A 23,392-nucleotide genomic window follows, 5' to 3' on the forward strand; every position below is an offset into this window, starting at 1 on the left:
GCGTTGATCTGATATTTTTTTCTCCCGCGATCGAAGCTGTCTGTGTGGACTGTGTTGTGCTGTTTATTGTTGGTAGCAGGAGGGGGGGGGGCGCTGTGCTCCAGGGCCCATTTAATTCTTGCATGAGGAAGGATAATAACGATAATCTAGCATTGATTTCATAAAGATTTGATAATCAGGCGAAAAATGACAACGTGATAACTGGATTTCACTAAAGGGCTATTATCGCGTCTTTTCCTGGGATTACAAAGAATCACCCAAACATACTCATTTTCAAAACGGTATAAAACGGAAATGTACAGATGAAAAAACAATCTGTTTCTTGCATGTTGACCAGAAGCAACTCACTGACAATCGACGGTGTTAGATCCATAGCTATACTATTTCATATATTTTAAGCACTCGCAAGTTTCACAGTTTCCCCATTGACCTACAGCGATGGCGTTCTACCCAGAGGGTAGACAGCGACCCCTGGCGCTGAATGAGTTAAAGGTGCTATAGATAACATTTTAGTATTTTTTGAGTAATCATAAAAAATTATTATAATAATACATCCACAGAGCTAGGTGCGGAATAAACATTTGTTTGATTAATACATTTATAATTTGAAAAATGTTGGCGGGTCCAAAATGTATGAATGTGAATGTATCCCCTCCCTACTTCCCATTTCCCCATGTGGAATGCACCTGATTGGATAAATGACATGCTGGTGTTCTCGTGCGACATCTAGTGGTTGAATGTTATCTATAGCACCTTTAATTGCACTTGTAATTGTAATTAACTGCGCTGATTTGCCCAATAATTAGTTCTCAGCACTGATGATCAATAACCAGACTTCTCCTTTGTTCCAGACCACAACAGATTTGTTATTTACTGCACAATAGACTATTGTTTGACCTTTATTCCTGACCAAAGGCTGCCTTTCTGTCATTTTCTACAAGCTACCAAAGACGTTTAAAAATAATGGCTAAATGAAACCCACTTGAAGCGTGGATAGAATAGACAGAGTGAGTGTGTCTCTTTCCTGCTAGATTTGTATCCCATGCTGTGTGCCTGGCTGGGGTTCAGTCTGCCTGGAGAGTAGGCACAGCGGAGTGCACCGCTGTGAAGGAAGGGTGCGTTGCATTTACAAAACAAGACAAAATCATAGCGGCACAATGACCGCTTTATCACGATGATCCAAAATCATAATTGAAATTGAAACTTGTGTGTATGATTGATTGATAAACTCTAACTTTAACATTCAAGATCAGCTTTATGCCAAAACATTCAAAACACTGGGAAGCTGTTTTCACAGTAATCCTGCTTCCTGTGTTGCCCCCCCTGCTCCTTGCTCCATAATAACATGAATATGGTACATAACGCAGACTAACATATTAACACTCAACATAATGCTTGTGCTCGTTAGATACTTATATATATATATATATATACACACGTCTGTTTGTGAGGGACACGATAGTATCATCGCTTCCTGCTCAATCAACTCCCATGGCAAGTGCTGTGTTGTGTGGGTGTGTGTTTGTGCGTGAAAGAGAAAGTGTGTGTGTGTGGGGGTGCTCTTTTGGTAATTGTCTTTTGAAATCTAGACAAAAAACTCAGTTTTTTATCAGTTCTGTGTGTGTGTGTGTGTGTGTGTGTGTGTGTGTGTGTGTGTGTGTGTGTGTGTGTGTGTGTGTGTGTGTGTGTGTGTGTGTGTATTTATGTAGACATTCTGCTGTGAGTCAATCACGTGCCTGTGTGGTTCCAGAAGTATTTCCACCAAGCATACAGAGCTCATCATAGGCTGTGTTTCATCACGGTTCCACACTTTTGATTGGACCTGAAATCTTCCAAGTGAAACAAATGGGTCAAATTTAAAAACAATTCCAAAACAGCTCTTCCCGAGAGGTAAACGGTGCAAACAGAACAATTACAATTTAAAATTAAAAAAGAAAAAAAAACTCAATGAGGACAATTAATTTCGTTTTTCTTCTTGAGGATTTCTTTACGAGCCATTTTACCATATATTTTAGGACTGACTGAATCTGAACACGTGGAACACCCAGCCTATGGTCTAAAATCTGTATGCTAAAAATAATTGGTCCAAATAGTTTGGGATCCAGGACAACGGTGACTCCACCCCCTCCATGCTCTCTCCCTCCAATCAGATGTCGGTGGTCTCCAGGATCTTAGACGTATCCCCTTCCCCATTGGTACATCTCTTCCTGTCGCTCTGTGTGCCGTTGGCCTCACTGTGGTCATTGTGGGCTGAGCCTGTGGTCTTGGCCAGGGAATGGTTGTTGTCTGCAAGCTGGGGCTCGGCCGCGAGTTCGAAGCTGATAGTGGCGCGGCTGGTGTCGGTGATGGAGGAGTTGTTGTGGTAGTTACAGTGAGAGTTGGTGTGGACGGGCGTCTCTCCCCATCCGGTCTTCCCCCAAGCCACCTTCCACTGGGCCCACTTCCTCCTCAGCGCCGTCTGAGCCTGGCCAGGGAGGGGACACACCACGCAAGTAAAGCTATATGTAAAGAGGAATGCCACCCATTTTGAGAATTCACATCTTCCGGAACATATGAATTCTTCAAATGGGTGGGGTTCCCCTTTAATGCAGGAGAAAAAGCATCAAAAGCAGACGACAGCCTGCTGCTCTGACACACACTGCATACAGAAGGTTTCCAGATCACTGGATGTGAAACGTTGTGTCATCACTAGCATGCTATATACTATTGTTTTCTTCTCAGGGACTCACTCATTAAATGTTCACTTAGGCTTTGTCTCTCTGACAACTCTTTGACAACCGTTACTCAACAGCACTGAAATTCACGACAGATGGCATTTATACTTAGGAGAAGGTTGCTGTAATCTCTATGGTGACAAGACACCAGACCCCAGACTGTTGCCAACTGTGTACAAATGTTAGCTTCAAAACCAAAGTGAAACCACAGGCAAATCCGTGGCAAGGTTGGCATTCCTTCTAGCAATCCAATCAAACAGTGCCACGTGACGGTGTCTGTGACAACAACACTCTGGAGGTACAAAACATCGACAAGTGACTATTTTTCTGTAAAATATGTGTAATTTCTGTCAAGCGACAGTTGTCGAGGGTGTCGAGACACAAAGCATCAAAACGACACCTGTATGGTTCTTTAAAGGTTAGAGAACTGTATTATCCCTGTGGTCTCGCTTGCATTGCTAACTCTACATACTGTACCAGAACCTTTACAATGTCATAGTGGACACACAGGGCCTTCGTCTCTAGTGCTACTACAGCAGACAGGTGTCACTGTGAAACACGTCCTCCTTCCATTTCCTCTTAATATAATGTGTCAGTCTTAAGCTGTGTCTCAATTCAGGGGCTGTATCCTTTGAAGGATGCTCAAAGGCTGAACCGAGCGTTGTTAAATGAGACAGTCTGGTCTACGGAGGAGACTGGGGTTGATGTGTGCCCAATTAAAAGGAGGGATCCTCTTGGTGCCAAGATTGGGGAAGCCCTTGAATCATGGCACACACTTATGCCCATAATGGACCAAGAGAGGCTCAAAATGGCAAACCGCATCATCTGAATAAAACAGATAAAACAATGATTTCATCCATATTCTTTTATTATTGCCATTTCCACTAAGTTTATTCATCTACCTACTAACTGGGAGGCTGAGAAATTACAGATAAAGGAATATAGCAAGACAATCTGTTATGATAGTTAAACCTCACATTGAACATGGATTCCCAGGTAAACTGGGCATGCGTCAACCCCAGTCCTGTCACAGCCGCACAATCTCCTAAAACGTTGGAGCAAATTTCCAAACAGGCGTTGTTTGGATAAACTGACCACATATTGGGAATATAAATTGTTATTTTGGAGCCTGAAAAAATATCAAAACTAAAGCGACATAATAATAATAATAATAATAATAATAATAATAATAATAATAATAATAATAATAATAATAATAATAATAATAATAATAATAATAATAATAATAATAATAATAATAATAATAATAATAATAATAATAATAATGGTCTTAGATTGTACATTACTATTGTGTCTCACAGCCTTCTCTCATTGCTGCCGGTTGGTGTGAAATGCATTCTACATTTTACGTTAAAGAAAATTACGCATTTTATTGCACGTTGCAGCACTTTGCTCTCGCCTGTCGGCTACAGGCTGCGTTTTCGCTGATCAACCAATACATTTTCGGATAGTTTAATTTGACGCCTTTTTGATCGTCACCCCACTCAACCTAGTGCGTGCTTCGGGTCTCCAGTTAGAAGACGAAACATCCGGCAAGCATCATTTGACAAGCCGTTCGGACGAGTGACGTCCGGTTGTGAATGGTCCTGAACTGACCAGTGACCAGTCACAGCTAATGGCGAAAATGATTGACCACCATTGTAGCCAATGAGCGTCTGCTCCTAAATCGATCCCGGACGGGCGCTCAGAGTGGGGGAAGGTGACACAAGAAGACGAAGAAGACCTTTGTTTCGAGAGGCGAAATAAAGACAGTGGATGGCCATTTTGGATAATCATGCTGAATTATTGCGGTACACACATTACAAAAACCTTTGTGAAATACTAATTTTCAATGGGTTTTTTATAAACTTTGGACCTGTATGACTATAAGACTTCAGGCTATGGAACCGTTATGTTTTCCAGTTCCTACCTCTCAGCTGGAACTTAAAAACAGGCATCTGCCAACCACTAAACAGAAATGTGAGCACACACAACTTTTACTTCAGTGTGTTCAAACCTCTGTTATTCTATTTCATTAGCACTCAAAGTGATTCTTCTTTATTGTGTAAGAAAGTTTGGAATGTTACCTTTCAAAAGAGAAAAAGTCCTTTGCACTATATATATATTATTCCTAAAATTGCTGCACTTTGTTAAAAATTGCATTGATCTGACTGTTGGTCTGTGTAGTAGCTAATAAACAAGATTTGCGTACTGCTTAAGCGTGCGTATGTATAATGTATTGTGGCAGATATCAACCCCCCTCTCATGGATATGTGAAGGACGGGAGATATTACTGCCACGGAAGGAGTGGAAACAATTAGGTAGCTGATTAGTACTGATAGAACACACCTGTGCATAATTAGTTCACCCACATCTCACACGCACACACCCCAGACACACACACACTACAAATACACTAGGATAGAGAGTTCAGTTGAGTGGAGGTGAGGTTGGAGTTATTGTATTGAGAGAGAGATTGTTGTGTACAGAGTTTTGTGAGGTGAGAGGTAGTGAGAGGAGAGTTGAAGGCGAGCAGGTGTTCATTGTGTACTGGACCCTAGACTGGCTGAGAAACCCCTGTGTGTACTGACCCTGGACCGGACGACTACTCTGAGTATTGAACAATCCCTTTTTTGTATGAGAGCCTGTTTTTGTGTTTTGACCATTCTATTTGCCCATCGTACTATTATTCTGCCTGTAAATCAATAAATATTCGTATTGATTGATATTGCACTTGTGTGGACATTTGAATTTGTTTGTTTTTGAACCGTGACGAGTCTGAACACCACCAGGCTCGTCACAGTATATTCATTGATTCACTCGTATACCAAGCATTTTTGCTTTTCGCATCAAATATTGATGTGTTCAAAATGCGATTAATTTCGATTAATTAACTATAAAGTCTCGAATTAATTTAAAAAAAAGTATCGAGTCCCACCACTACTAAGTGCTGCATAGTAGGGCCGGGCAATGAATCAGTTTTTATTTTCAATTACGATTTTGTTTTCCAACGATTATGAGAACAAGATGATTGACTTTTAGCCAGGTCAAGCCTTTGAGCTACAATAAGTCATGTTTTTGAGCCAGGTCAAACCAGGTCATGTTAAATAATCGGGATCTCAATTGCCGTAATTGAGCAGCCCTACTGCATGGATCTAAGTGTGAGGAAATGTTCATCCAGTATAGACAAACAGACAGACAGGCAGGCAGACAGACAGACAGATTGAAACATGCTACATTACCTCAGAATTGCAGAAACAGAATATAATAGCCACCAGAAGTCCCTACAAAGAAAGATAAGGTAAATGTTACATGATCTGGAAGGAAGAGAAATTCACAAATGCTTGGATCATTTCTAATTCCAAACAGCGCTCCACTGATCCAGCTTTTCTCTTATGACTCTTTATACAGTATATTCAATACTAAGATATATGATACTTTATTTTGACTTTTCAGAGGTTACTTCCTCCCACAAAAAACGACCCGGTGTGGTTTTAATGTATAAAGTTTAACACACAAGACCAATAAACCAACAGCCACACTGTCATTATTGTATTGTAAATTAGAGCTATTAACTGTGAGGGTGTCAAACAGGGAGGAAAGACTGCCAGGTTTTATCAAACGGAAGAAAGACTGTCAGGTTCTAAACTGTGAGAATATATTTGTTTCAACTTAATTATCTGGTTCTTATCACTCAATATCTGTATTGTTATTACATGCATTGCTTTTACCCTTTTTCTTATTATCTGCATTGCTTTTATTCTGTCTATGTTTTGCTCAATTCATTCATTTTACTACTGTGAAGCACTTTGGGCTGCAATTCTTGTATGAAAAGTGCTATACAAATAACGTTTATTATTATTATTATTTATTTATTCATCTTTATTGAGACAGTAGGAAGGCTGAGAGGGAGACAGAGTAGGGGAGACACAGGAAAGAAGGTTCTTTATTGAGACAGTAGGAAGGCTGAGAGAGAGACAGAGTAGGGGAGACACAGGAGAGAAGGTTCTTTGTTGAGACAGTAGGAAGGCTGAGAGGGAGACAGAGTAGGGGAGACACAGGAGAGAAGGTTCTTTATTGAGACAGTAGGAAGGCTGAGAGAGAGACAGAGTAGGGGAGACACAGGAGAGAAGGTTCTTTGTTGAGACAGTAGGAAGGCTGAGAGGGAGACAGAGTAGGGGAGACACAGGAGAGAAGGTTCTTTGTTGAGACAGTAGGAAGGCTGAGAGGGAGACAGAGTAGAGGAGACACAGGAGAGAAGGTTCTTTATTGAGACAGTAGGAATGCTGAGAGAGAGACAGAGTAGGGGAGACACAGGAGAGAAGGTTCTTCATTGAGACAGTAGGAAGGCTGAGAGGGAGACAGAGTAGGGGAGACACAGGAGAGAAGGTTCTTCATTGAGACAGTAGGAAGGCTGAGAGGGAGACAGTAGGGGAGACACAGGAGAGAAGGTTCTTCATTGAGACAGTAGGAAGGCTGAGAGGGAGACAGAGTAGGGGAGACACAGGAGAGAAGGTTCTTTGTTGAGACAGTAGGAAGGCTAAGAGGGAGACAGAGGAGGGGAGACACAGGAGAGAAGGTTCTTTGTTGAGACAGATGTATCACATTATCGTTTCACACTAGTCCACTGCATAATACCTCAGAGAATAGAATCCCAGAAAACTGTAATACCAATATTGATGATCTAAATCAGAATTCCATGGAAAGGATGATCTACGCTGAAAAACTGATCCATGCCTTTATCTCAAGCCGACTTGACTACTGTCATGCAGTCCTCACCGGCCATCCAAAAGAAAAACACAGTACGACTCCAACTCATTCAAAACTCTGCAGCTAGGCTACTAACTAGAACCAAGAGGAGAGACCACATCAGTCCTGTATTAGCTAACCTACACTGGCTTCCGGTAACATTTAGAATCGATTTCAATGCCCTCCTCCTTATATACAAAGCACTAAATGGAACAGGACCAAGCTACATTGCAAATTCTATAGTCAACTATGTGCCTCCTAGAACATTGCGATCATCTACTGGTTTATTATATAATATATATATATAAGTTTCCAAACCACGGCCTAAAAAGAATCGCAAACTATGCACCAAAGTTATGGAACACACTACCTATGGACATTAGGGAAGCTGGATCTCTTAATAAAAATAAATAAAAAAAAAGCTAAAAACGTACCTTTTCACCATAGCCTTTTAATACACTCCGCTGCTGATTGTACTGTAGATTGCACTGCACTCTGTCTATTCTATTCTACTATTTTATTGCACTACACTATTGCACTATTTTACTCTGTCTATTCTATTTGACTATTTTTATTATTGTCTAATTTTAAAACTGAATCAAGCCATAAACATGGTGGCCTATTGGGATGTTAGATCCTAATGTGAAAAACTGTGATTTTATGTCTGCACTTTATGTGCTCATTTTATGCTGCTGATTGTACTGTAGATTGCACTATTTTACTCTTTTATTACAGTTTCTAAATGGTCAGGTATTGAACTGTGTGTGTATCAAGCAGGACGAAAGACTGTCAGGTTTTTAAAACTGTGTGGGGGAACTGCGCCGTGAGAGAGGGAACTGAGCCCTGAGAGAGGGAACTGAGCCCCGAGAGAGGGAACTGAGCCCTGAGAGAGGGAACTGAGCCCAGAGAGAGGGAACTGAGCCCTGAGAGAGGGAACTGCGCCCTGAGAGAGGGAACTGAGCCCTGAGAGAGGGAACTGAGCCCTGAGAGAGGGAACTGCGCCCTGAGAGGGAGGCTTGCCCTGAGAGGGGGGTTGAAGGGTCAAAGTGGGTATCAAACAGGAGGGAAGACTGTCAGGTTTTAAACTGTGGATAGTATACCAAACAGGGAAGGTAAAGACGACTTAAACTGTTAAACAGTAATCCAGCTACTATTTTATTGCATTGCACTATGTTACTCTGTCCATTCTATTCTATACTCTTTTGATTATTGTCTACTTTTAAAACGGAATCAAAACCATAAACAAGGTGGTCTGTTGGGATGTTAGATCCTAATGTGAAAAACTGTGATTTTATATGTCTGTCATTTTTTCTGTTGTGAATTATTTAAGCTGAAGATTTTGTATGAAAGGTGCTATACAAATAAAGTGTATTATTATTACTACCTGGAAGTGGGAAAAGATGTTCATGATGAACTCGTAGACGGCGCGGGCCAGGCGTCCCTCAGGCCTCCAGGGCCACAGGATGAACTGAGCGCCCAGCAGGGGGATGAGGATCAGGGTGGCACGCACCGCCTTCATGTAGGCGTTGGACTCAGCGCTGTGGGTCACCTTTAGCTTGGTGATCAAAACTCTGACGATGTTTAACAGGAAGAACAGATTCACCTGGAGGGAGAGGAAGGGGGAGGGAGAGGGGGATGGAGGGAGGGAGGGGGGAAGTGGAGGGAGGGAGAAGGAAGGAGGGAGAGGGGTTGGTGGAGGGCGGGAGGAGGAGGGAGGGAGGGAGGGGGGAAGTGGAGGGAGGGGGGGAATGGTGGGAGAGATGGATGGAGAGGGGATGGATGCATGGAGGTAGAGAGGGATGGGGGACAGGGACAAGGTGGGAGAGAGACAGAGATGTATGGAGGGAGAGGGGATGGATTGAGGGATGGATGGAGGGAGAGGACAGAGGGTGGGAGAGAGAGAGGATAGACAGAGGGAGGGAGGGAGGGAGGGAAGGAGAGATAGGAAGGATGGATTGGAAGGAGGGAGGTAGGGTTGATGGTTGGGTGGATGAGTGGGTGAATGGAGGAAGGGATGGAGCAAGAATGGATGGATGGAAGGAGAGAGAGAAGATGGATGGAGATGTATGTATAGGAGAACGAGAGAGAGTCCGAGGGAGAGAGAACAATTAAAAAAGAAGACTATAGGATTACATTCCTGTGGTAAGATCCACATCCATTTTTCTTTTATATATTGTTTATGGAAAATCACTCTGAGATCAATAAGATGTAATACAGGTCTAATAATAATGCAAATCAGATCTTTAGGACAGACTGTCCGCACTGTGTCCAGAGTGACATCACCAACCTACTATCCTACAACCTACTATCCTCATAGGTCGTAGGTCGTAGATGACACGTTTGCCACTTCTGACTTCCCACCTCTGACCATAAATGAACGCAGCATGAGACTCACCAGCAGAGCGACGTGAATGGGCCCGTGGACGACATAAAGCAGGTGTGTGTCTGAGCTGATCCAGCACCTGACACACACACACACACACACACACACACACACACACACACACACACACACACACACACACACACACACACACACACACACACACACACACACACACACACACACACACACACACACACACACACACACACACACACACACACACACACACACACACACACACACACACACACACACACACACACACACACACACACACACACACACATAAGAAAGTGTAAGCTCCATATCACAAATACTACCGCCAAGTATAAAGAAATAATTACATAAGTATATTTTCTGAAAGTACACTTTGTATACGGTTTTATGTATTCAGAAAGTATGTACTAATGTTGTGTTAAATTGACTTAAAGGTGGAGTCAGTGATTCTGGAGAAAGATTGTTGATATTTGTCAGCTTGTGCCAGCACTGCCCCCTTTCTCCCATCACCTCTCCCCCTCTCTTCCCCCCTGTCCTGTGCACAAGCAAAAATATCCCCTGTTGCTGATTGGCTAGATCGTTTGTTTGTTTCCCATTAACGGAGCCAAGCTTATGTACGAACAAGGATTATTTTTCAGCGCGTACACAAAATGGACAGCTTGCAGATACTCCCTGAATTTGACAAAAAGTGTATTGGATTAGAATTGCTGACTGCAATTTTAAGTTATACTTAACGTTGTACTTAAGATGTTCTTTTTTTTATCCACTTTTTCTCCTCCTATTTTTCTTGTATTTTCCTCCCATCCCAATTTAGTCGTTATGCCAATTCCCCCCTACCCTTCCTGGTCGTTGCGTGCATTTCCCCCCTACTTGCCAGTCTAGGGAGCCCTGAAGTCTATCACATGCTTCCTCCGATACATAGGAAACAGCCAGCAGCCTCTTTTTTTCACCTGGCAGCGAGGACTCTCATTGGGTGAGTGTAACGTGTGGGAGGGCACACTACCTCACCCAGATCCCTTCCTCGCTGTGCAGGCGCCCTGACCGACCTGTAGGAGTCGCTGCTTACAACGACCAGAATACCACCCATCGGCTTCCCTCCCGCTGACACTGCCAATTGTGTCAGTTTATACAATGGCATGCAAATTTCTCGATTCTGATTGGCTGAAACAGTCAAGTTAGACGTTATTTATCATATCACACGCTCGTGATCCCAGAACCTGCCCACAACCGAATTACAATCACTCCGCCATTCGAGTGGTTAGGAATGAAACCAAGATGGCGAACAATCATCTTTATGAATGGATGTATTGATAGAGTCATAACGACTCATTCAAAAACGATTCTGTCACGTGGAATGTGTTAGTTGCTTACACAATGTTGGATTATGTAATTGGTTGGTCATGAGTTATTGTGAAACAAAATATAAATCGCGCAAAATGTGTTGTTAGATGCCATTCGTCTAAAGGACACTCTCATTTCACTGTTAATAAAATTTTCAATCAATCAATCCAATAACACATGCTCACTTCACTGTTAGACGGCATGCTTTGGAGCCTTGTTGTTTCGAACTGGTTAGGCTTTGGCTCTCTTTCGAAGTCGGTTATGCTTAGAGTTTATCTTTAGAGCAGGGCGATAGACCACCAGCCCTGATTCCAAACTCTAAGCATAACCGACTTCGAAAGAGAGCCAAAGCATAACCAGTTCGAAACAAGGCGGACATTAATAAAATGTTCAATCAATCAATCAATCAATCCAATAACACACGCTCACTTCATTCTTAGATGGCATGCTTTGAAACAGCGCACCTCCGAGCTGCTTCTACTTTTTCTGCGGATGGTTTTGTGAATAAATCTCCATTATGCTTCAATTAATGTGTGTTTATTGTATAGCAATAAGGTTGGATGAATTCGGCAATTGTATAAAGATGTAAGCAGTCTATCTGTAATAAAATTTTCAATCAATCAATCCAATAACACACGCTCACTTCATTCTTAGATGGTACACAGAGGCAACTTCGATTCTTTTTTTTGGAACAACTTTTTCTGCGGATGGTTTTGTCAATAAATCTTCAATTAATGTGTGTTTATTGTATAGCAATAAGGTTGGATGAATGCGCCAATTGTATAAAAGCCATTACACCACTTGTAATCATGTGTTATGAGAATTAGAGCATGCCTAGGGGGGTCTAACGACCCTCGGCTGCGCCTCAGGCCTAACAACCATGATGTAATGCTTGTTGTAATGCGCATGATGTAATGCTTAAATGACGACCGGCCAAGCCGGAGGCACCGCTGACAGCCGGATTCGATTCCAGTGTCTCTGCAGTGGTAGACAGACGCTTAGTCCGCTGCGCTACCCGGCCGCGCCATTATACTTTAAACCCATTCTCTGCCAGAGCTTATATCCATCCTTGTAGCCTCTCTGCCAGCACTATTTGTCTATGGAGATGTTCACCTTCTTTGCAGGGCTATAACTTTTTAAATTGTATTGCTAAATTGACATTACTATGGCCCATTCAACATCAATTATCTATCGTTCAGGATGTAGGAACGTTTAACTTTTTCATTCACACATTCATACTAAAATACCGTCCAGAGTATTGATATTAAGATGTTGACTGAACTAAATAATAAGAAGTGAAAGACCATCTGGAAGGTTGAAAGGTCTTACTTGTCATTAAAAAACAGCCCACGACCCACACCGTATGTGATGGCAGGAATGATGGGAAAACCTGGCGAGGAGGAAGGAGAGAGGAAGAGAGAGAGAGAGAGAGAGAGAGAGAGAGGGAGAGAGCGAATGAGAGAGAGGGAGACTTTACACTGACTAGTAAAGTTAGGTTGAGGACTCACTGCAGCCCAGGATGTAGTAAAGTTTAGTTTAGTAGAGTTGATGACTCACCCCAGCCCAGGATGTAGTAAAGTTTAGTTTAGTAGAGTTGATGACTCACCCCAGCCCAGGATGTAGTAAAGTTTAGTTTAGTAGAGTTGATGACTCACCCCAGCCCAGGATGTAGTAAAGTTTAGTTTAGTAGAGTTGATGACTCACCCCAGCCCAGGATGTAGTAAAGTTTAGTTTAGTAGAGTTGATGACTCACCTCAGCCCAGGATGTAGTAAAGTTTAGTTTAGTTTAGTAGAGTTGATGACTCACCCCAGCCCAGGATGTAGTAAAGTTTAGTTTAGTAGAGTTGATGACTCACCCCAGCCCAGGATGTAGTAAAGTTTAGTTTAGTTTAGTAGAGTTGATGACTCACCCCAGCCCAGGATGTAGTAACGTTTAGTTTAGTAGAGTTGATGACTCACCCCAGCCCAGAATGTAGTTTAGTTTAGTTTAGTAGAGTTGATGACTCACCCCAGCCCAGGATGTGGTAAAGTTTAGTTTAGTAGAGTTGATGACTCACCTCAGCCCAGGATGTGGTAAAGTTTAGTTTAGTAGAGTTGATGACTCACCCCAGCCCAGGATGTAGTAAAGTTTAGTTTAGTAGAGTTGATGACTCACCCCAGCCCAGGATGTAGTAAAGTTTAGTTTAGTAGAGTTGATGACTCACCCCAGCCCAGGATGTAGTAAAGTTTAGTTTAGTAGAGTTGATGACTCACCCCAGCCCAGGATGTAGTAAAGTTTAGTTTAGTTTAGTAGAGTTGATGACTCACCCCAGCCCAGGATGTAGTAAAGTTTAGTTTAGTAGAGTTGATGACTCACCCCAGCCCAGGATGTAGTAAAGTTTAGTTTAGTAGAGTTGATGACTCACCCCAGCCCAGGATGTAGTTTAGTTTAGTTTAGTAGAGTTGATGACTCACCCCAGCCCAGGATGTAGTAAAGTTTAGTTTAGTAGAGTTGATGACTCACCCCAGCCCAGGATGTAGTTTAGTTTAGTTTAGTAGAGTTGATGACTCACCCCAGCCCAGGATGTGGTAAAGTTTAGTTTAGTAGAGTTGATGACTCACCCCAGCCCAGGATGTAGTAAAGTTTAGTTTAGTAGAGTTGATGACTCACCCCAGCCCAGGATGTGGTAAAGTTTAGTTTAGTAGAGTTGATGACTCACCCCAGCCCAGGATGTGGTAAAGTTTAGTTTAGTAGAGTTGATGACTCACCCCAGCCCAGGATGTGGTACCAGAAGAGCTGCTGCTCCCCCACGAACACGGCCACTATGATGAGTGTGTGCAGGTAGATGCCCTCACACAACATCCAGAAGTAGTTAGAAGCAAACGTGTACTGATTCAACACTGACAGGATCTTACAGCTGACCTGAGAGAGAGAGAGAGAGAGAGAGAGAGAGAGAGAGAGAGAGAGAGAGAGAGAGAGAGAGAGAGAGAGAGAGAGAGAGAGAGAGAGAGAGAGAGAGAGAGAGAGAGAGAGAGAGAGAGGAGGGGGTCAGGGGTAGGGAATTCGAAATAGATAGATATTAAAGATGAACAGACTTACTGATAAAATAGATAGGGTTGTGTTATTATTATGTATTATTACTCACAGATGTATTATTACTCACATGGTTGTATTATTACTCACATGGTTGTATTATTACTCACATACATGTATTATTACTCACATGGCTGTATTATTACTCACATACATGTATTATTACTCACATGGCTGTATTATTACTCACATACATGTAGTATTACTCACATACATGTATTACATGTATTATTACTCACATACATGTATTATTACTCAGATACATGTGTTATTACTCACAGACATGTATTATTACTCAGGCATGTATTGTTACTCACAGACATGTATTATTACTCACAGATATGTATTATTACTCAGACATGTATTATTACTCACAGATATGTATTATTACTCAGACATGTATTATTACTCACAGACATGTATTATTACTCACAGACATGTATTATTACTCAGTAGCTATGTGACATGGCTTGACTCAATCAGTCCAATCTCTACTTCTCCTTCTTCCACCAGTCACTCAGGCAGACCAGCTTGTTCACATTGGCTGGTGACAAACTAGCTCTCTTCTTCTGTACAATATGGCCTGATAAAGAGAACAGTCTCTCGCATGGGACAGTTGAGGCAGGGGTCCCCAAGTACTTCAGGGCAATGTGGGCCAGCTTACCATAGACAGCAGTGTGGTGTAATCAATGTACAGTAAATGACCAAGTATGGTCAATATTCCAATGTACAGTTTTGCTTGTACAGTTGTACAGTGTCCCCCACCCACCCCTCCTACCCAACCCCCCCACCCCACCCACCTCCAATGTACAGTCCCCCCCTCCACCCACCCACCCAACCCCCCCCCACCCCACCTACCCAACCTCCTCCAATGTACAGTTTCTACATCAAATGTATATACTCTCTTTTCTAGACTCTTATTGTATCACAAACAGTACTGTATTTGCAAACCTGGTATGTCATAAATGTATAGATGTAGCAGTAGTCTATCTGTATGTTGTGTATGTCATATATGTTATTATGAATAAAAAATGGGGGACCATGATGTAAACAAGACGAAAGTCTTTCTCTTGTCTGCATCCCCTTAACAATTGTATGTATTGAGCTGTACTGTACTGTACCCATTCTGCAATCTGTTAATAAAGTTTTCAATCAATCAATCAGTCTGACCACCACTTCAGTGGACACTGATCCAAGCTGGCACTTGGCTCTACCTTGTACCTCTCCACAGCATTGCGTACTGGTGTGTCGTCATCCGACTCCGACTCTGATCCCATCAGTAGAAGGGCTGTTTTTCCATTTAATTAACGTTATTAAGCTAACGTTAGCTAATCGTCGGACATAACGTTAGCTCTGTTTTCCCATTTAATTTATGTTATTAAGCTAACGTTAACTAATCGTCGGACATAACGTTAGCTCCCTAGGCTACTCCGCAGTCAGGACAGAAGAGTAGGATAAGGATGTGATGTCGGTAAACAAGCTGCAAGCCGGTAAACAAGTCCCCCCCCCCACACACACACACGCACACACACAGTAATTCGACCAGGTATACATCAGCTAATGTAATTAGCTCCCAGACCCAACTTTGAGAACAGATTAACGGCGGCAATTTTTTTATCGTGCGATAAGAGTCCGCCATTAACTTAGCCCGTTAACGGCCCGGCCGCGTGAATATTAAAGGCAACCAACTTGTGTTCAGCTTTTCGTTCAGCGTTTCTCTGATTGGCCACACGGCCCTAGCACACGCCCTTATCCGCGCCCTGCTGCTCTGTGTGTTGTACGCGGCAGAGACTGACGCGGCAGAGAGTGACCGTGGCCGCGCATGCGCATGAGGCTCCCCCAGGTGCTCTGAGAGGTGCTCGTTGCGTTGTTGGTTAATGCCCTATCGCCATAACGCCGCCATATCAGCAGTGTACGAGCGGTTGCTTAACTAACTAACTAACTAACTAACTAACTAACTAACTAACTAACTAACTAACTAACTAACTAACTAACTAACTAACTAATTCAAGATGGACCCTGCCGCCAACGTGCAAGCTTTTGTGCCAACGTGCAAGCCAGCACAGAGCAATTCGCCGCCGCCGCAGGCTATTCTCGTCTCTCATAATAATCCACAATTATGTCTGTATTTGATTATGGTGAAATTATGTACATGCATGCCTCTCCCTCCACCTGAAAGCCCATCCACGCTGTGTATCATAGAGCACTGGGTTATCACGCTGAGCGTGATAACTATAACTAACATAACATAACATAACTAACTAATTATCCACAATTATGTCTGTATTTGATTATGGTGAAATTATGTACATGCATGCCTCTCCCTCCACCTGAAAGCCCATCCACGCTGTGTATCATAGAGCACTGGGTTTTATCACTGGAGATACATTTCTCACTCACCATTGTATTTTATATGAAAATAATTAAGAAGTAGGTGAATTCTACACATCTGACAACGCCATCTGACAATATCATAATGATGTGTTTTCTATATTATATCCACAATCATTCATCTAAAAAATTGTATGGGCGTAAATACATGTTAAGATATTCAAAATCGTCACAGCAGTATAGTTTGTTTATACTTCAGAAGTATGATATTTGAACATGGTCCCCAAAATGAATGGAAGCGAATGAGGCGCCTGACGCCTGACACCTGGGAGGAATGGGGGCATGTTGCAGCGTTGGGGATGTTTAAAAAATATAATTTAACATATAATATAATAATAATCTGGTCAGCAGCCTCCACTGATGTAGCGTGATTCAAACCCCCTCAATGTGCAGTTTCTAGTTATATATCGTATTTGCTTTCGCGTCCCGCTCTGAGCCTTATGAGATACCCCTTATCTCCTATGATACCTACTGTATCTCCCACGAAACAACTACATGCACCCCACCTGTCTGGGGCCCCGCCCCCATGGTGGCACCGCCCATATAACCGTGACTCTGGTCACCAAAACACCCTTCCTCTATTTTCGTCCCAGCGTAATGGCTGCGTGCACCATACGTTAACTAGCAGGATGAAAAAGATCAGAGTCATAATGTTGAAAGCTTACCGGAGGTTGCTGGCCCCTGGCATCTTCAACGCATGTTTTCGGCGACACGACGGGCCTATGTTGATGTTCCTCGTCTGATGACAGCACATCGAGGTTCAGCTGTACAAGACTGGCTGTCGGGCCAGCTTGTACTCAGGTAGGCCCTGTGTCTTCAGGCATGGGTATTAGTGTTAGTAATGCTGGTTTGTTTTGTTACACAACCATGTTGTGTGTTGGCGCCGGGGGCAGGATGGGTTGGTGAACGTTCACTTCAGGGAACGGTTTCCAAGCCGTCTTGGGCATGCTACTAAACATCTAATGCTATGCTACATGCTATCGCTAATGCCACATGCTATTACTACTGCTAACTGCTACGCTGTTCTAATGTCTCCGCCGTGAGATGTTGTCACTTCTCCCTCCTCTTGCCCGGTTCATCAATGAAGGTCAGTCGGTAGCTGTTGTGGTTTTTTTTGCTGAGTCCGATTTACCTTTTTCGGGTAAATGGGTTGACAACGGGGTAGGCCGTGGCTAGGTTGCCTAGCCAGGTATGTTACCTTGTGTTCCGGCGGAGTCTGTTGAACGGTGTCCCCATCTGGGGCGATGCGTGAGCTCGGCGGTGTAGCAGTAGAGCTATATTACTGCAGGATGGGACTTGACGGCGGGTTATGGCTCAGCTGGCTAGTTCCTATCCACATTGGCGTCGGGTAGTGGGGCTATGGGTCCAGCCGACATGGTAAACATGTTGCGTGTCTGTGCGCAGGCAATTGTTGATCTGGGTCCCACATCGCCTCACGCTAGGCTGCAGTAGTATAAGGGCAGGGCCGCCTGGGAGAAATGTGAGGCCCTGTGCGTATTTAGACGCGAGGCCCCCCACCCCCTGAGGCGGCCCTGTGTAATGGGCTATTGTTTCGTTTTGTCACTCTGCTATGAGAAGGTCTGTCTTGCTACAGTTTTCTCTCCTCTCAACCATTCATACTGACGTTCAATCGGTATACTGGGGGAGTAGTGCGGGGGGGGGCTTTGTTTACCTTTTTTGGTAAATGGGCTAAACTAGGGCTGGTGTGCTGTTGTGAATATTTTGAATGAAGGCGGGACTAGTTCGCTCTGGTCCGCCTCCCCTTAACTTTGTGTGTATGGGTTTGCTCATTCTACAGTATTTTGTGGTTTAGTTCTTTTATTCATTTAACCCTTTCATGGTGCACACCACAGTGGAGGTTGCTGTTTGCAACCACCACTGGTGCTCCGTGTTAACATCAGTCCTTTGTTTTTGACATATTGAAACAGTGCCCCGCCCGGCCGACGCCATGGGTGGGTCGGCCTGGCGAGTGGCTGGTGGGCTGTTAAAGCTTGTACCGCCACGGTATGGAATTGGCAACGATTAGAACTGTGTTCGAATTGCTGTTTTTTTTTTCTATTAAAAAAATGGTGTCTGGTGGCGGGGCCTTGAGGGCCAGCCGACGTTGACACATCGCGCAAGGTTGTTGACGTTATTAGCTTTGACCCAGCCGCAAGCTATAAACGCTCAGGGTTCCCCTCTCCGCAGGGGATTTTGGTCTTCTGCTGGAGCGCGGGCGGTATTGTCCTAGGCCCTACACCGCCTCACACCGCGCAGCCAGAAGAGGAGAGAGCACGGCCTCGTCAGCGGCGATGACGAGGCCCTCGACAGGCGGCCATGTTTTCCCCCGCCGGAGGTATCCTGGGCGTTGATTCGACAGGTGTCCACAAGGCCGACAGCCTTGGCGGCCGAGGGATCGGCCATGTAGGATGGGTTCGGCTTGAACAAACAAGCCGTCACCGTCCTGCCGCGAGCAGCCCGCTCTTCGATCACTCCCTTCCCCAACACCAGCGGAAAAAGTGGGCTCTGATTGTTTCCTTTGGCTGCGGGCCGCGTGCCTTCGTTGATGCGCGGGCGGCCCCCCTTTCGCTTCTCATGGGGACAGGGGCTGACACCCAGTTGATGGCTGAGCCTGGGTCTGTCCGTGAGAATGTTGTGCTGTCAAGCGGCTCCCACACCTTGAACTGTGTTGGTTGAGCCTGGTGTTACGTCTGTCAACTTAAGTGTTGTCAGCAGGGGGGCTCGAAACCTTTTGAGGCACACAGTGCGGGCTTCCCCGGCCTCGCCTTCGCCAGGCCAGGTATCATGTTGGTGCCTCCCACTCCTGAAATATTGGCAAGTGGTCGCAGCTCACATGATTTGGGGTGGTAGTAATATCACTGCAGGGCTACGGTGTGTAGGAACCCATGGGGGCCTTACACCTTGCATGTCCGGCTGCAGAACAACTCCTCAGCATGTTCTGGAGGGGTGTTCAGTGGGGGGGCTTTTTTCATCGGAAGCCCCCCGTATCAGACCGGCCCTTTCTGTCGGGGTTCCCCCTTGGGTGCGATTGCCTCGTGGGTGGTGTCAGGGTCAGATGTTCCGACACGGAACGCGCTGCTCGCACGGTTCCAGGGTTGGCTACGCACAGCGGGGGGACCGGGCCAACTATCTACAGTTCCACGTGACGGCGGGTGCGTTGGGAGTGTTGTCACATATGACTACGGCAGTACCATATGTCGAGGTGGATGGAGAGAACGCTGAGGCGGGGACTTGTGTTTACACAACCCCACCCGTTTTCAGGTTTGGTACAGACCCTATTGATCAGGGTCTCCAGCAGTGACAGCTCTGGTCAACGAGATCCCATCTCTGTGGACGAAGCAAGCCATCGTCGTGGCGTTCTCCTCCCGGTGTTCTCTGCCTGAGAAGTCTGGAGGGAGGGGTGTAAGACCCAGGCTGGACCTGTCCCATGGGAAGGTTCAGCATTTTTTGGATCATCTCCTACCTGTTGAACACTGTCAGGTGAGGGTCTGGTTCTCCTCCATAGACCTGTAGGATGCGTATACGCATCTCCGATCTTCCATCCTAGGGCTTACCTACGCTTCCTTTGCAGGGTTAGCGTATGAGTACCAGAGGCTGCCGTTCGGTTTTCTCTGGCTCCCCGCATCTTCACCAAGTGCGTGGAGGCCGCACTGGGGCCTCTGCGTCGTCAGGGGTTACGGAGTGTTCTGCCCTGATGACGTTCTGGTCCTTCGCGGTCAAGGTGGATCGTCAGGTCTCGTACCAGGCAGGTCTCTACCAGCCTGGGGTTGCTGTAGACTGGATGTAGAGTACTCCTCTTCCCAGTCAACGGTTGGAGGGCTATGGGCATCCATCTCAGAGCGTGTTGTCAACACGCTCGGGAGGTTCCGTCCTAGGACGGTTACGGCGCTGTCTCACGTCGCGTTTTCACCGACGCCTCCCTCGCTGGTGACGGGTCGGGCCAACGCAGTAGGGGGCAGCTGGCAAACCATGCTGCCCGGTCTGCGCTACGTTCAATGTGTTGGTGTTGAAAGCGGTCCTTCTGGTCCACAAATGGTGTTGATCAGGACGGACGATACAACGTCAGTGTCGTGTATCGACAGACAGGGAGGAGTACGCTTCCCCTGTCTGCACCAGGCGGCGGGCGGCTGGCTATGGGCGTCCTCCATCTGCGCGGCCTGAGGGCTCCCCACGTCCCCGGCAGGGAGAATGTGGGTGCAGGTGTACTGTCGCGGGGCGGTCCTCATCCTGACGGGTGAGGATTACGTCTGGACATGGCCAGGCGGGTCTGGGACCGATGCCGTGCCGCCAGGGATTCTTCCCCATACATCTGTTAGGTCAGTTGTTGGGACGGGTACGTTGAGGGGCGCAGGTTCTTGATCCTGATGGTGTTACCATCTGGAATGCGCATGCTCCCTCCACTGTCGCGCTTACGCGGGCAGATGACGTATGTTCCAAGTGTGGTGTAAGGCGGGGGGCCGGGACTCAGTCTCCTGCCCCCTGGATGCTGTCCTTAGTTACCTCCAGTCTCTCCTTGATAGACTGTCGGTTTCGACGGTGAGGGTATATGCAGCAGCTATATCCTCCTATCATGAGGGGTTTGAGGGGATGTCTTGTTCAGCCACCCTCTTGTGAAGCGTTTCCTGCTTGGCGCTCAACGCGTTAAGCCGGTGCAACGCTCCTTGGCTCCGACTTGGGATCTTCAATTGGTCCTCGGTCGGTTGTCCTTGGCCCCGTTTGAGCCGCTCGAGCAGGCGCCGTTGGGACAGCTGTCCTTCAAGACCGCGTTCCTACTGGCTGTCACTTCCGCTAAACGCGTAGGTGAGCTCTGTGCTCTCTCGGTACGTCCAGAGTGCCTGTCTTTTCGGACCGATTGCGGTGCCACTCTGCGACTTAATCCTGCTTTCGTGCCTAAGAATATCCGGAGTTCCTTCCGCTCCCGGGATATTGTGGTTCAGGCGTTTCGTCCTCCTCCTCACACTAGTGAGTTAGATGCGGGCCTTCACCCGTCATGTCCAGTCCGTGCTTGGGGATTTACCTCAGCCGTACTCAGGACTTCAGGGTTACCGACCAGCTTTTTGTCTGTTACGGTGGGGCTCGTGCTGGTAAGGCACTGTCGGAGCAGCGCCTGTCCCATTGGTTGTGCGAGGGCATTACCCTCTGCTACACGTTGGCTGGGCAGGATCCCCCTGGGGGCGTCAGGGCGCACTCCACTCGTGGGGTGGCTGCTTCTGCCGCTCTCCTGGGTGGGGCCTCGGTGGAGGACATCTGTGCTGCAGCTTCATGGTCCTCCCTGGGTCCCTTTTTTTTTTTTTTTTTTTTATCTTTTTCCCCCTCCATTTTCCTCCGATTTTCTCCCATCCCAATGTTAGTCGTATGCCAATTCCCAGTCCCTTCCTGGTCGCTGCGCACTTACCCCCCACAGTCAGATCATCTGGGAGAGTGGAGGCTACCACGTGCTTCCTCCGACACACGTCCAGCCAATCACCGCTTCTTTTCACCTGGCAGCGCGGATTCTCATCGAGAGGGCGTAGCGTGTGGGAGGACCACACTATCCCCCTCAAGTCCTATCCGCGCTTAGCAGGCGCCCCGACCGAACTGTAGGAGTCGCTGTTTACAACGACCCGGACCCACCCCGCCAGCTTCTCCCACCCTCTAATACAGCCAATTGTATTAGTGCAGACGGCCAGCCAAGCTGGTGACAACCCCGGAGCTGTGAGCTGGATTCGAACAGGCGAATCCAGCTCACAGCTCCGGGGTTGGTGACGAACGCAATCTCCGCTCGGCCACCTAACCGCCCCCGGGTCCCTTTGTAAGGTTTTACCTCATGGACATGACCGGGGGTTCTGTCTCCCAGGCGGTTCTGGGGTCTGTGGCCTTTCCTGCTTCCCGTCCTTTGGTCGGGTAGCAGGAGTGTATGGGTATGGGCCACAGTGTGTTGAGTCACACGTGGTTCCGCCTGTACGGTGTGTTCAAGGGGTTCTAGTTCCCTCTTGTTCGCATTCAGGTGGAGTTGACTGCGCCCCCCCTTCATTAGGAAGGATGGGGTGACAGGGCTCCCTGCACCCCTTGATGTAGGCTTACGGGTCCTCAGGGGGTACATTTGTCGGGTCTCGCGTCCGCTCTTCCCCATATCTCATAAGGCTCAGAGCGGGACGCGAAAGCAAATACGATATATAACGATAGGTTATGTAGATAACCTAGTTATATTAGTATTGGCTGAGCGTCCCGCTCTGCGCGGCCCTGAGTTCCCTCTTGAGGGATCTTTTCCTGGGACGGGATTTGGCGAGGAAGGGTGTTTTGGTGACCAGAGTCACGGTTATATGGGCGGTGCCACCATGGGGGCGGGGCCCCAGACAGGTGGGGTGCATGTAGTTGTTTCGTGGGAGATACAGTAGGTATCATAGGAGATAAGGGGTATCTCATAAGGCTCAGAGCGGGACGCTCAGCCAATACTAATATAACTAGGTTATCTACATAACGTTATCGTTAATCAGTCAGTTACGCAGCCTCCAAGTCCACTGATGTACAGTGACGAGTGAATCTGGTAGTTGGTTTATGACGTTAAAAACGCGAAATAACATATAACGTTACAGCGTACAGTTTCTAGTTAATCAGTCAGCAGCCTCCACTGATGTTATGACGTTACAAACGCGAAATAACATTATACATTATGCTCCGCGAAATAACATTATACATTATTAATCAGTCAGCAGCCTCCACTGATGTTATGACGTTACAAACGCGAAATAACATTATTTA

The 23,392-nt window shown here is 45.9% G+C and overlaps 1 protein-coding gene across 1 annotated transcript in view; it reads right to left on the reverse strand.

Annotated features, from left to right (window-relative positions):
- Window positions 1-893: 893 nt before the first annotated feature.
- The window catches only part of calcrl2 (calcitonin receptor-like 2), a 121,582-nt gene continuing 99,083 nt past the window's right edge, over window positions 894-23,392 (reverse strand). The window contains exons 8-13 of the mRNA XM_084334220.1: window positions 13,936-14,089; window positions 12,517-12,577; window positions 9,859-9,925; window positions 8,848-9,066; window positions 5,957-5,998; window positions 894-2,464 (exon numbers count right to left, since the gene is read on the reverse strand). Of these exons, the coding sequence (XP_084190346.1) occupies window positions 2,147-2,464; window positions 5,957-5,998; window positions 8,848-9,066; window positions 9,859-9,925; window positions 12,517-12,577; window positions 13,936-14,089 (861 nt within the window). The 3' untranslated portion in view covers window positions 894-2,146. The remainder of the gene's footprint in view (window positions 2,465-5,956; window positions 5,999-8,847; window positions 9,067-9,858; window positions 9,926-12,516; window positions 12,578-13,935; window positions 14,090-23,392) is intronic.

This window comes from Notolepis coatsorum (assembly GCF_963971535.1).
Source record: "Notolepis coatsorum genome assembly, chromosome: 17".
NCBI lineage: Eukaryota > Metazoa > Chordata > Actinopteri > Aulopiformes > Paralepididae > Notolepis > Notolepis coatsorum.